At 37.0% G+C, this 14539-nt stretch overlaps 1 protein-coding gene across 2 annotated transcripts in view; it reads left to right on the top strand.

Moving 5' to 3' along the window:
• Positions 1-14539, top strand: part of Cda5 (Chitin deacetylase-like 5) — a 43439-nt gene that overhangs the window by 22937 nt on the left and 5963 nt on the right. For both annotated transcript variants that reach the window (XM_012373236.2, XM_067359974.1), the window contains 10 exons: positions 7161-7335; positions 9303-9398; positions 10778-11108; positions 11360-11415; positions 11692-11846; positions 12123-12280; positions 12418-12467; positions 12845-12976; positions 13586-13627; positions 13817-14010. In XM_012373236.2, the coding sequence (XP_012228659.1) occupies positions 7161-7335; positions 9303-9398; positions 10778-11108; positions 11360-11415; positions 11692-11846; positions 12123-12280; positions 12418-12467; positions 12845-12976; positions 13586-13627; positions 13817-14010 (1389 nt within the window). The remainder of the gene's footprint in view (positions 1-7160; positions 7336-9302; positions 9399-10777; positions 11109-11359; positions 11416-11691; positions 11847-12122; positions 12281-12417; positions 12468-12844; positions 12977-13585; positions 13628-13816; positions 14011-14539) is intronic.

The raw sequence follows: 14539 nt of genomic DNA, 5'->3' as shown, positions 1-14539 counted from the left end.
CAGGATGTCCTGCCAAAAGGATCTTAACTCTATTGCATGCGAAAGACACAATTAGGAAGATACAATAGAGAGATAAATTTGTAAAACCGCTTTGTCCTTGATAAAAAAAGATGTATAAAATTAAATATTGCCAAATGAGCGCAGTGGTGTGATAATTTGTAATTAAACAATAGATTATTCTATTAATTTCAATATAATTATTTTTAATTTAATTAGAAATATATTTTTTCTGACAATATTTATGGCACATCTGAAAAGATGAATAATTGTACAAAATGCATGCAAAAAATTTAATATGTCCCACCTTTCGCTTGTAAATTTGGCAACGTTACTTATTTTATATATATATATATATATATTTGCGGTTGTCGCCAGAAATATTTCTGACGACAACCGTGAAAAATCGCAATTTTAATAGATTACGGTTGCGGTTGCGATTCGATGCTCTACTTCAAACAGGAATCGGTTCTTGGTCATGCAAAGAAAGTTTAAAACCGTTAACCAGAAACTTCATGAACTTCCGAGACCGCAGGCGCTGAAAACTTCACGAAATCGATGGGGTGATCGGTGAGAATGAACTTTCTCATAACGCCTTATTATGGCGTTTTCCATTTGATCTCCGAATTGATATTAACTTTATTTATTGTCATTATTATCATCATATAGTGATTGTTTTGTATATTAATAATCGTGCTAGTAAAACGCGCGTTTTTATTACCCAAGAGATATATCGTTTTTATGCAACGTATCGCGATGCCTAATGCTATGCACAACCGCTACTAATCTCATTAATCACGCGACAAAAAGGGAACGTTGCGAATTGTAGTGCCGCCGGTATTTTCATGGAACTGCGAAAGCCTGCAATTGTCGGCTCGGCTTTGATAAAGGAGCGCTAAACACGCGGGAAAGGAGAAAAGGGGCAGAAACCAGTCGGATAAATAATACTCTCGCGAGGCCGACCTAATTAACAATGACTTTCGCCGGTTATTACGCAAGCGTCGCTTTATTCGCAAACTTTTCAAGGTCCGAATTGCGAATTGGAAAAAAGGGTTTGTCGAGGGGGGGGAAAAAATAAGCTGACAAAAAGCACGCAAACTGCAACCTCTGGGGGGGAGGGGGATCCTAATTACCTACTTTTGCCGCTGTAATGGGATGACGTGACCGGGGTCCCCGAGTGAACTAAATCTCCCTCGTAATCAGGCCCCGCCCAGATAGGCAAAAGGCAATCAAGTCGCGTTTCCCACCGCGGCGCGGTTATGCTGGAGGAATATTCTCCGGCGGCGGATAATACGGCCTGAAACCGCAGTGCGCGCACGTGCGTATAACGATGAAGACAACTAAAATCAACGTAATTTCACGGCGGCGCGAAAATGCGATAATGAATGCTTTTTGAGTCGTAACCGTCTGGTCGTTGACTATCACGCGTCAATGCGTATAGGAACGCCGCTCGCGCACAATAACGAGGAAAATAATAATGCAATCGCTCCCGCCGACGGTTCTTCGGTCTCGTCTAGTCTTCAGTCGACGCGTACGCGTCACTTTATCCCGCGATGTTCTCACGTGACACCGAACATACGGCGCTGCTAACATTGTTGACGGAGATTTCTTTCATGTTCCGATCACGTTCTTGATTATTAATTTTTTTTTTCTTTGCCGATCAAGCTGCGATTAATCGAAATAACGGCTGTACTTAAAGAGAAAAGTGTTTGCGAATCATAATTATTGCACTGTCGCTCTCAACATGTGCGCAATAATTTATCGATTTGCGGAATAACGCGCGCAGATATGTACGATTGGAACAGCCGTCTCGTGTAACACGGAACGCCTTAAACTGTATAAACTGTTTGATATTATGCAAGCAGTGCTCCAGTTCCAGAGCACCGCCTCGGTATTCCAGCTCACTTTCACTCATTCACTCGTCGACTGTTTTATCCTGCGTAAGGAGACTCCTTCTCTCTCTTTCTCTCTCTTTTCCTCTCTCTTTTTTTCTCTCTCTCTCTCTCTCTCTCTCTCCCACTCGTGTTTCTTTCTCTCTTCGTTTCGCATAACTTTCACTTCTCTCAGCTTCGTGAGTCCTTCCTTCCTCGCCTGTCTCGTTTTCTGCCGCCGTGCAAATTTAGGAAAAATCATAGCGCTTGCATGATTTATGTCGAACACTGTATATTAGCGTATCACGTCAGCGCCGTGCGTGCTAATCGTGTACGGATCGTTACGAGATGGCAATTTTGTTAGTAATGTATTTGTAAGGAGAGTACGCGCTCCATGATTTCCTGGTAACGCCCTTTCATTGGCGGCGCTCGGCCCTGGTTACTTTGAATGCCACGTTGTGCAAATGCACGATAATTTGAGACATTAATAAATGGCGTCTTGCGCTGAAGGGAAATAATCCTTTGTGTGTACGCCAAAATAACTCTCTCTCTCTCTCTCACCATTGTGTTTCTTTATAAAAGTCACAACAAACGCAAAAAAAATCATATTTTATATATAATATTTCTTATGCAATAATTGGTTATGAAAGTCAGTTTAGCTGTTTAGCAAAACGATAACTTGACATTTCTTCAGCAGAGAGTTGCAACGTACAGTTTTGTTTGCAATTCTGCATCGTTCAATGGTGCAACGGTTCGCATCTACATTCTGCCTGTGCCCTATCGTGTGAAAATTGTTCGAGTGTCTCTCTCACAAAAAGCGCGTCGCCCGAAAACCGCAGTTTTCTTACGAAACACATTTACACTGGACATTAAAAGACTTTTGCAATTTTTCATCGCAATGAGTCGAGCGCACGCCCGGCAAATCCGCATTTATTTGGCATTATCAAGACTGCAACACGATACTTGTTTCTACAGACATTGTTTTTAGCTTTATACTTAAAAAAAAATACATTAAGAAAGAATCTGGAGAAACTAAGTAAGCAGTAAAATGAGAAAAACATTGATAAATACAATGTTAATTAATTAATATTGCTGAATAAAAATATATATTGTGATATTATTATCGCACTTGAAAATTTGCGTGGCAATATATTACTTGAATCTTCACTGATCTGTTATTTGAACGTTTTTGTTAAACTTAGAAAACAATTTGCTGAATTTCTTAATTCGCAAATATGTAATACTTATTTGTAGAAAAATGTTATTGTAGAATGTGCATTGAAAGCAATGTGAAATATGTGATAAGTGGTTTCGTAATTACTAATCAATGCACTGATTTCAGCTAGTGCGGTTTAATTCCGCTACAACGGATGCGTTAAATATAGCTAATAAAAGGCTTCGATGCGCTTTGCATCACTTTAACAATCGCGACGCATCATTTGAGGATTTCTAGGTCGATACGCATCTATGCGAGGCGTTCCACTTGACATTTAATCCTTTGTATGCAATGGGTGCAACGTTCTCGCATCCACATCGTGGTAAATTATTCGCTAATGTAAGCACCTTTCTAGAACATATTATTTGCAGTAGATGTCGCGCTAGCTGCAAATACTTGGCGGCATTATATTTCACAGATAATTCTACTTCCACGTCAAATGTCAGCATGGAAAATTTCATTATTGCGAAAATTCCGCGCGTGGATTGTAAAATATGTATCGAAGAAGTTGAAAAATGATCTAACAGTAATCCATCAAACTCTGAGCTATTCAAGTGCTCAATTAATTACAAATATATCTTTAGCTTGTTAGTGCAAAAAGTTACTAACATTTGATTTTTATATAATTAATAAATATTTCAGATGATTAAAAAATGCTTATTTAAGAAATAAATGTAAATACATTGGCGCGGAAAAATATAATTGTTAATCGATTGGTTTCTTAATTTTACGTAATTAATTTTACATAAAATTATCAAGGTGAGATGATTGAAAAATGAATACTTCATATTTTATTTCAGAGCATGCGAAAGTTTCTAACTTGGAAACAAGGTAAAACTTGATATATATTTATATAAACTTATTTTATTGTTTGTAAATGCTGGATCTATCTTTGAAATGTTTCTCACATATTAAATTACATCCTTTATTTTTGTTGAAGCTATTTCAATATTATATATCTAAAAATATTTATAAATGTTAATATTATGGAATATCGATTAATATGTTTATGTTTTTAACGCATTTTTTAAATGGAACATTTCTCAATCAGTGAACAGATTAATAAAAGCATCGAGAATGAGATTTCGTATTAACTTGTGGGCAAAAACTGCGACCTTGCGAATCGCTTTCAAGGCCGAAATGAAGGATTTCGAGATCGACCGCCTCGTTTATGACAGTAAAAGAGAAAGAGATCAGGATCTAGCGTTGCGATCGATTACACTGACGTCAATTACCCGCGTCGGGCACACGTCCTTCTACATCCGGTTGAGGACGTTCATATAACCCGTCGCAGACCTGCAATGCTTTTCTGTGCTCCGACATTTCCCGGCGACCTTCGCGACCGAATACTTTGGGCTAGCCGATACTTTCAATGCCGTCAGGAAGACAACGGCGCTGAAAATAATTATGCGGATGTACGTTGCACACGTGTTTATTTTTAACGAAAGTTTACTCAAATACACCTGCAGTACATTCCAGATATTTTTATACACAGAGTGTTTCACAACTCGCGACTTTAATTACAATAATAGATTATTCTTTAATAAATTTGAAGTCGATTTTCTCTTCGCGAGAATATAAAGGCACCGATAGTTTTCGCGTTATAAGCGACTGTGTGGAAAGAAAGGGCTTTTTGCGAAGTGAATAAAGAACAGAACTATATTTTCTCACAATCAATTTTTAATGTGCTTTACTTCAGTAGAATTTTAATTATTATGTTAAAATTTGCGATAAATGATAATTTCTTTCGATTTTTGCAAAATTTAATTCTAAATTGATCAGAGAATCTGTCATTAAAATTAAAATCACAAGTTATGAGACATCTAATATTGGAACAGAAGACTTGAAAAAATGAATTTCGCGTACTTTCTCGCAAGAAAAATACATTGCCTAGGGAACTAATAATTATCATTTGTACATTTAGTTTCTCGTAAAATACGTAGGTGCACTTTAACTAGTGTACATAAAACTCATCGTCATTATGTCGGCATCGTAAATTAACGATGTTATTTTCTTCGCATCCCGCTCATTTCAGTTGCTCGCGTACTTAATTAGTCGCATTCTTTGAAAATCAATCTCTCGCAGTCTCGATCTCTCCTTCCCAGCGATTGAGTTCTCTCCCATATTTCCCACTCTAGTTACCTAATTTTAATCGCCGTTACAACGGCGTACATTCGCGCGTGTATTAGGCAAATCCGTTATTGCTCGTCATTAGACGCGCATCGCGCTCGATGATAATTATATAACGGTGCTGTTGTTCTCTCTGTATGCGTATGGGAAACAGACATGTGCATTCAAAACATACTTCAGCAGACAGGCATTAACACATAGTCTAAGACTCGCGTGCATAATTTGCGTTCGAGTTGCGTATAAATCAGATTTCAGAAACAAGGAGACCATCAAGCGTATAATGATAACATTTTTCATATTATACGTATTTCTATTGTACGAATTCTGCGTAACTAAACTCAAAATGTTCTATTTACGTCTGATTAGAATAGCGGTGATTATTAACATATGTTGCAGTTTTTTTAATATTAATAAAAACATTCGGAAGAATATTATATAGCACATTGATTGAAGAGCAAAATTGAAAAATGCGAAAATGTATGCGTACATCCACGTTTTAATTCCTGCTTTCGTAATTCTTAATCTTCAATTTGTTGTAGTTGATCATCGCTGCGTTTTGCATTCCGCTGGCTGAAAGATCGAACGCGCAAACGCTCTTAGTAGCGTTGATATCGATATCTTCAGAAGCAATTGCACGTTCTCATTAAGCCGCAATTACTTCGGTTTCTAGGGGCGCTTATTAATCAACCGGCTCTATAATCAAAGGGAAAACCTCATTGAGAAAGAAACTCCGTCTTGGACTTCCTCTTGCGAGAGAAGCTCAGTTATGAAATCCAGGAATGTGCGAGATGCGCGACGTGCGCTATTTTTCTTGTGCATGTCTTTTATATTACGTGTACGCGCATCAAGAAATTAGCATTGTCGCGTGCATTTTCTATGCATGCATGATGCATCCACTTATGCATTTCTTATGCATCGTTTATTTTCAATTGTTATTATTAAAATATTGTGTAAAAGTTTCATACAAATATTAATTTATTTGATTAATTTTACAAAAATTAATTCACTATTAAATTAAGCTAAGCTATAAAATACAAATTTGTTCGCGAGAAAAGAATTTTAGAATTATTTCTCATCAATACACTTTTCGATAATAAAATACACGCTCGTATACGCTCATTCGAAATCTCGTTCGAATTCTCTGGACGTGTGAGAGCAAGGTCAACCAAAAATCCGGTCACTTTTCCATTGCACAATTTGCTGCCGCTACTTACCGTATTTGCGTTTCAACACGCCACAAGCGCGTACACGATGATATATGACAAGCAATCGCGTACGCTTGTTCGAAACTGAAAATATTTACGACACATTTAATAGTTCAACTCGCCTGCGCAAAATTACGGGATAAATAAATTATACCAACATCGTGATTTACTAGCATTGACATGTTTTGTTCGTGTGATTAATGAATTTGCGTTTGTAAGCTGTTGGATAAAATTATTAGTACACAGTATTTGCGACATTTAACTTTTTCAAACACAGATAAAGTCTCGAATTTAAAAAAAATTTACTTTGCACAATAGCTCAAACGCAAGGTACACTAACAATCCTCGTCAGTCTAATGTATCCGCATAAAGTCTATCAATTTGCTCTCTGCGCTCCTATGACTTTCTTTGTTCTACCGTTTCACAATGCGAACTGCATAAAAAGTTTATTTCGTAATTCTACAGAGAGATCCAGGATCGGATAGTCTATGCAGGAATACATATAAGTTCCGATAGGATCAAACGTATGTCCGATTGCGCAATCGGATGGAGAGTCGTGAAGAATTTAAGATGCAACTTTCGATTTGTCATTAATTTAATTGTAATTCAGGGAAAAAGAGAGATTTTACTTGGCTTAAGCAATATAAATAGCAATAAATTGATTAAAATACGCATTGCAAAGTTTCAAATGTAGAAACATGTCCGGAATTTTACGCTAAGATGTATCTTTTTATGTTTCAGGATGTCAACGGAGTACTTTGAGAAGCGCAAGAGCTAGCAGAAATGAGGCAGCCTTGGAATTCGAGTGTCCCGAAGATTTCGGCTATTATCCTCATCCGCGCGATTGCACGCAGTATTATGTATGCGTTTTCGGCGGCGCCTTGTTAGAGTCTTGCACGGGAGGCCTTATGTACAGGTATAAAATTAATAAAATTGAGAACAATAATATAACGATTCAGATTCGTAGAAAATTATTAACATCTTTCAAAAGTAATATATTTAGAAAAAAAGATAGAATATTATGATCTTTGTTTTGTGTTGGATTGTGGAAAAAACTGTGGAAATTTTTACGATTTTTAAAAAATTACTGTGTTTATACTTTATAGTATAAAATATAATTACACCATAATTGATTAATATTTATCGTCGAGAGCTTGAATATACCATGTAAGCATTTATTCTACTATTACGCTTCGCGTGCACGCATGTACAATATATTTTACATTACTGAATTTAATTATAGAATTCTTTACGTATATTTTTTGTTAAACATTAATTTATAGATAAGACAATTTAACATTATAGATAAGACAGAATAATTATAAGTAATATTATTTTAGTTAAAAATGATTTTATTATCGGATTTTATTAGTAATATGATTTATAGATAAAAATGTACGGAACACATTCAATAATTAAATTCAGTTTTGAGATTAGATACCGAGATAATAAAATGCTCATCACGGAATTTCTGCCAGCAGATGCATAATTGCGCGAGGTTGACGACCGGGATCGCGATTATCATCGTGAAACGGCGCGAAGAAACTCACGGAAAAAAAACATGAAAACGATTCAGCGTGTTCGTGGACTGATCAGCTAATATAGTGGCAGATTAGCAGCGGGATAACCTTAAGCGAACAGTGTTAGAACGTGTCGCGTATGCATGCGTTATTCAGCGGGAACAGACGGGTGCCGGATGCGCGCGATCCCAGAGCCGTATTATGAGATTCGTGAGAGATTTCTGCGGCATGCATTTCGCGTGAACAAAATTGCACTTTCTCGTAAATTCGCGGATTGGAAATTTGAAAATGCAACGAGTTTCGCGGAAAAAAATTCACTCGAAATACTTTTCATCTCTTCAAAAGCATTCGGCAAGTTTTAACACACATTAAAGTTAAAATAACTATGATACTGAAAATATGCAGAAAATATAAATAACATGTCTTGATAAATGTTAACGATGTTTCAACATTTTGCAAACTGCTTCCAACTCGCTTGGTCGAAGGTTGGTTCACCGTTGAAATTTGTACAATAAACGAGATCCGGCTGTGTCTGCGTACAATTCTAGAAACAAAACCGATCAGCCGTATCTCGCCCGATACGATTGAGCGCGTGTGTACGAATGAGTTGTTCGTGCACACACGTGTTCAAACATGTGTACGAACCGCCGCTTTGAAACGAATTGATATTTCCCAAGGTGCTTAATGGTAACGCGATATCCAAGTACGGGTAAAATTGAAACACCGATTCTCTGAGGGCGACGCCAAATGCGGTCCGCAATGATAAACAAGTCCGTCCGGAATTCGCGGAAAATGCGCTTTCCTAATGTCGAGTTGTATAAATCGTTTAACTGTTTAAAACGCGGACATTTTACCACTTAATCACGATCGTAATTGCACGTCAAATAGCAAGCAAAAACTGGCAATTAAAATTTAGTTTTACAAAAATGTTTATTAATTCTTAAAAACACATAAGTAGAGAGGTATTTTATCGCGGAGCAAACAGACACAAGGAGTCCACGAATTGTCTGTAAAAAGAATAAACGATGAATAGAACTTATAAAAAAGAACAAAATTCAATACAATTATTATGTGATTTATTTACGAGCTTAATTATTTGCAACAAGTAGAGGAGAAAAAGACGCGTGACATTATTTGTTATGCATAATCAAGGAAAAGTCATCGAATTGTATAAAAGATGTTATAAAACGAGTGAAATTGGAAATAATACGTTTCGTGTCATGCAAATGTAATTTTAACGCGCATAATGACACGACAAACGCGCGAACTCGCGTGATCGCTAGTAAAATATTCTCATAAGTAGTTAATGACGGCTAACGATCAGGATTGAAAAAAAATTCAAATTTTGTTTGTCTCTTTTCAGTCACGACTTGCAGACATGTGATTGGCCGCGAAATGTAGGCTGCCCGGAAGGAAGTTTGTCTAGCAAGGAAGACGAAGAGGATCCGTTGTTGGGAAGGTGAGTATCAATATTTCATAACAATACATCTCCAAAAATACTTTTTAATTATAATGTTTAAGTGTTTAATCAACATTCGATTAAATTTCACTGTAATTTAAATTTGAAATTTGTGTCTAAAATAAATGATATCGAAAACTAGAAATTTACAATAATCTTTTCCAGCACTTTTGCTAAGAAACAATTCAAATTGAACAAAAAAAACTGTTGTTAAAATTACGCGAGTTGCGGAACATCCTGTATTTAGAAGTATATTTCCTTTGTAATCCTCTCATTGTGTATATGTATGAACATGTATGGTATACTAAAAGCACGAGGAACTATAAAAACATTGCATCTCTGTACAAAAACGACACGGTAGTGTTGCATTCCGTACGTAAGATTTCATTTTTCGACGTGATTGCAAAACAATGGCCGCTCACACCACACGTTTGAGCTTCACCCACACTCGAATGCGACAACCGATGGGAGAAAAAGGCAAAAGTGAGAGTGAGGAGAGGGAAAAAATAGCGCGCGCGACCGATTAAGGCGACTGAGTGAAATGTGGCATGCGAAAAGGCCCGTAAGAAAGTTTAGTTTCGATAGAACGAAATCGCGCGCGTTTAAAATAATATCTAAATAAAAATTTAAGAAAATATGCGATGTTTGCAACGATTTACAATTTTTTCCCGCACAAACGAAATTATCCAGCTTGTACAAACGAATGAAGTCGTGTAAAAAGATAATGCAAATCAACTTAATTGTATTTATTAGGATTAATTCGTTCCTTTCGTCGTACAGATAAGTAGAAGTGTAAGGGATTGGAATAGGTCTTTTCAAGCTAGAGCGCGAAAGACAGCTGGATCTCGTTACATAAATCCGAAGTTGAGCAATGTGCAACAGGCTGGGTGTTCATTAATGGATTGTGCATGACTAATCGGAAAGAAGTTCTTCAGCTGCCCGTTACATCTTGAATTCCGAGCGTCCTTGATATTTAAAAAGAAAGCTCTAGGAAGATTGTTTCGTACGATCGTATATAATTATTAGAATACGTCGCCTACGAGAATTTTTAGCAGAAAGCTCGTTTCACCGTTGGTTTCGAAACGGTATAGAAATGAAAGTGAATGCTTATCCCAATGATTTCTTCTTCAATTAAGAATACTTTTATCACTTCTGTTGTTTTATACGGAGGTGTGTAGATTCACTTTCTTACATTCAACTTTACGCTTGATCGCCTGGCACTTGTACCGATATTAAATGCTGTTTTCTATGCTCGAATAACGTTATTAAATATTTACGCCAAGCTATTTTAGTTTTTATTTGATTAAATAACGAATTTCTTAAGAAGTTTCTCCTTTTGCGGCGAATAAATTCTCAAAAATTTCATTTCGCAATTATAGATCCGGGAAACTCGGGACACTACAAGAACCACAACAACAGCAGCAGCAACAACCACGACAGCAGCTACGCGATCAACAGCAACAGCAGCAGCAACAACGACCGATTCAGAAGCAACCGATCACGATTGCGAGCACGTCCGCGCCGGTGTCGCAGATCACCGAGAGACAGTTGCGACAGCGGCAGCACTCGAGGACTAATTATCATGAGGACGAGTACGGTCCCGCTTCGGAAGTCGAAAATGATAGGCAGCAACGAGTGTACCGAGGACAGCCTTCGACGATCGGTCAAGTGCAACGCGACCGCGACGGACTGCGACGGAACATAATATCGGTAAGCGCGACACCACAATGTCACCGTTTAATTAACAAGATATTTATATGCTCCAATCGCATAAGCAATTTTTTACGAGAGACATCGAGTTTCTTTGTGAAAACGCCGGTGCAAAGAATAGATCTGTCCATTTAAACAGAAATGCGTGTTGTATTTAATGCCGATATAAATTTAATTAATTAGTAATCAATTCGGCAATTAAAGAATACCACGAAGTGATCATTAAGATTGAGATGTCGCGTATGTTGCAGGAGAGAGAGAAGGATAGCTTGGTAAACACACGTGACCAAACTGAATCTCATTACAGGTTGGTAATTCATTATTAAGAGAAGAAGCATATATATTAGACAGGCCGCAATGAAATAAAATTTCTATTTTGGCCGTGATTTCTCTTCTCGAGACTTTTATATTCTACACAAATTTGTCACATATATTTTTCATGTCCTCTTCTTATTCAAATTTTATGTAATAAAATAACACGTTAATGTGATGTTTTATCGCGAAAGTTTTGTGATTAAAAGCAGATATGGTTTTGCGAGAAACGCGTTGGTTTCTTCCTAATAATGCTCTTTTCACATTTTAGGGCGCCCGTTTCAACTTCCGAATCGCCAAGACTTGCTAAAACTCTGACTTCGACCGCGGCACCGATCATATCAAAGTCTTATTATAGCGATCCGGATCAGAGTTATCCGTATTACACGATTTACGATGATGATGTCTCCATTTACAAAGACGATGGTAGGCAAAACATAAATAATATTTGGAGTCGATTGCGTTTTAAAACGGATGTAAGATTTAACGTATAAAGAATTGAAGAAATAAAATTAAATAAAATGTATATTAAATAGATATATAAAATTCCATTATGTTTTGGCCTACAAATTTTTTGGGAAATACATTTTTCTCAAAAATACATGTTAAATATATATAATAAAATTGATAATCTCAAAATGCTGGAAATTAGCACTCGGAGAAGATAATATAATCCTCAATAATCTTAATCATTTTACGCAGATTACAATCAATATACTGTCAATCATACTTTGCCAGTACAACAACCAAACGTAAAAATTAGCGAGGTAAGCACGAAGCAGTATCAAAAACCGAAGAAAGTCGGCGAGGCGGATAAATATAATTTCAACCATGATGACTACGATATCTACGAAAATCAGGTATAAAGATAGATTCAATAAAATAATTGAAAATTGTTCAAATTCTTTCGTCTCTGCTGAAACAGTTTTAATTCTTACTTGAATAATGAGCATATCACTAGCTTTTAAGAATAATTTCTCCATTTTTACGTTCACAGGCTCAACTCAATAAGAACAAGTTCCGCATATCCGACGGTCAACAGTTCAGGTAAGAAAATTATTTCCCTTTAATTGATCGCTTCGCAATTATCTGGCGAATACAATTAAAATCGAGTGGCCCCGTTTCAAGTCATTAAGGTCAGACAAAACCATTAAGATCATTGGGTAAGACGACTAACATATAATGATTGATGGGTCGATAATTATTACGAAATCACTAGGTTTACGTAGAAGTGTCAAGTTCATACGTTCACTCGATCTAATCATCATTATAAATAGTCGTCGCGCGAATACGGAAACAATTCAAGACTCGTCTTGCCAGTATTCATCCGCGCGGATCAGGTTATCATTGGAACGGAACTCGACAGTCATCGAGGAGGACTCTATTACCGCAACTTTTTTATTAATTTATTTACATATATGCAGGACAAACGTGCTCAGCCATCCCGTTGTTCACGTGACAACGCCAAACGTCATCGTCGACACTTTTATACCGCTGACCACGAGCACACAAACTCCCAGCACGACCAGCAGACCTTACACCATTAACGTACCAAGGTAAATAAATTTGTATAAGAGACTTTTTTTCTATACAATTATTTGCATTATTTTGCACTATTTTTTGTGCCTAATCTGCATGCGGTGATTTAATACAATTTGGTTTTTTTCCACTGAACGGCACCAAATATAGACATTTGTATTTTTAATTAAAGAATCTTACTTTAATCTTTTTGATCAATCAAAGTAAACTAATGCATAACGTGTAAACAATTTTTGCTCTTTTTTTTTAATCGAGTTTTTTCATTGTGAAACAAGCTTCGCCAGCGATTCTTTATCGTATTCAGAATACTTTTTGTATTATTTTATACAATTTTGTGAACACTAAAGGTGCGCGAGGGAACGAAAACGTTCTTCATTTATACGTAATAAACGACTTCCGTTCAATCGTTTTATCGGATTTACGCTTGGCGTAAAGTGTGAAAAAAAAAAAAGAACGGCGCTGCGCCGATTTTCGTCGGCCGAGACCCGATTTCGCCCGGCTCTCGGCAAAACCGAGTCCCTCACGCTTTCACTACCATGCAATAAACAAGCATTTTCCTTATATGCGCTACCGGAAATGCTCGGATTCTTATCTTACGCTCAAATTTTGCCTCTCTTCTCTTCCAGCCGAGGTCGGCCGCAGCAAATCCATCGGGGTACAGCACCGCCGTAAGTTCATTGTCAATCCGCTTTCTTCGACGGAGCATGATTTAGCGCCGTGACGTAAATTCGCAAATGTTCCACGACGATGTGCAACATTGAATATTCTTTTCTTTCATTCGAATGTCAATTAATCTTTTCAGTCTTATATTACATTACTTAATGATTTTCTATACCGATTCGAATTAACGTTTCCAGACGATCCCGGCCTACCTTAAAGCCATCAACCGAGATAGTCTCAAAGGCGCAGGAGTTCGTTGACATCTACAGGTATCCTCCGGTGAGACCGGCGACGATTTACCCGACTCCTCAGGTTGACAAACCTGCAGCGAAGTGTCGCAAAGATGTTTGTCTGCTTCCGGATTGTAGTTGCGGTGGCGCCGACATACCAGGTAATTTAGCGACATGATGATAATTAGATTTGTTGAGAAACGCACATATCTAACACGTACATTTAATTTCAAAAACATACACTTTGATCATAATTCCTTTCACGATTTTCCAAAGAAGACAAAATTAATTTCGTAATCGTAATCAAAGCGAAAACAATCGTGAAAATAATAATTATAGAAAAATTTATTTTAATTATGTTAAAATATTTAAAATTCTTTGATATCAAACTATCTGATTGAGATTGATCATTGCCAGCTGTGAAGTAAACCGGAAGTGACGTTCTGCGAGATAGAAAATGTAAGACTGAAAGTATTGCATTTCGCGTGCCGGAAGTTCGGACGCCTGCCAACTGAATGTAAATAAGGAAGTGGGACACTTTCGTGACAAAAAGCAGACAGATCTTGTCTCTGACAATGCCGAATTATTCATTAACCAGCGAGAAATCGATTATCGTATCAAGAGATAATAAGACTGTAATTTACTTGCAATGAATGTCAGACGAAAAATCAGCGAGTGACGCAAAGGCGG

Source organism: Linepithema humile, chromosome 7 (assembly GCF_040581485.1).
Source record: "Linepithema humile isolate Giens D197 chromosome 7, Lhum_UNIL_v1.0, whole genome shotgun sequence".
In the NCBI taxonomy this organism is placed as follows: domain Eukaryota; kingdom Metazoa; phylum Arthropoda; class Insecta; order Hymenoptera; family Formicidae; genus Linepithema; species Linepithema humile.
Note: the sequence above shows the minus strand (reverse complement) of the source record. Positions and strands in the feature narration are given on the sequence as shown.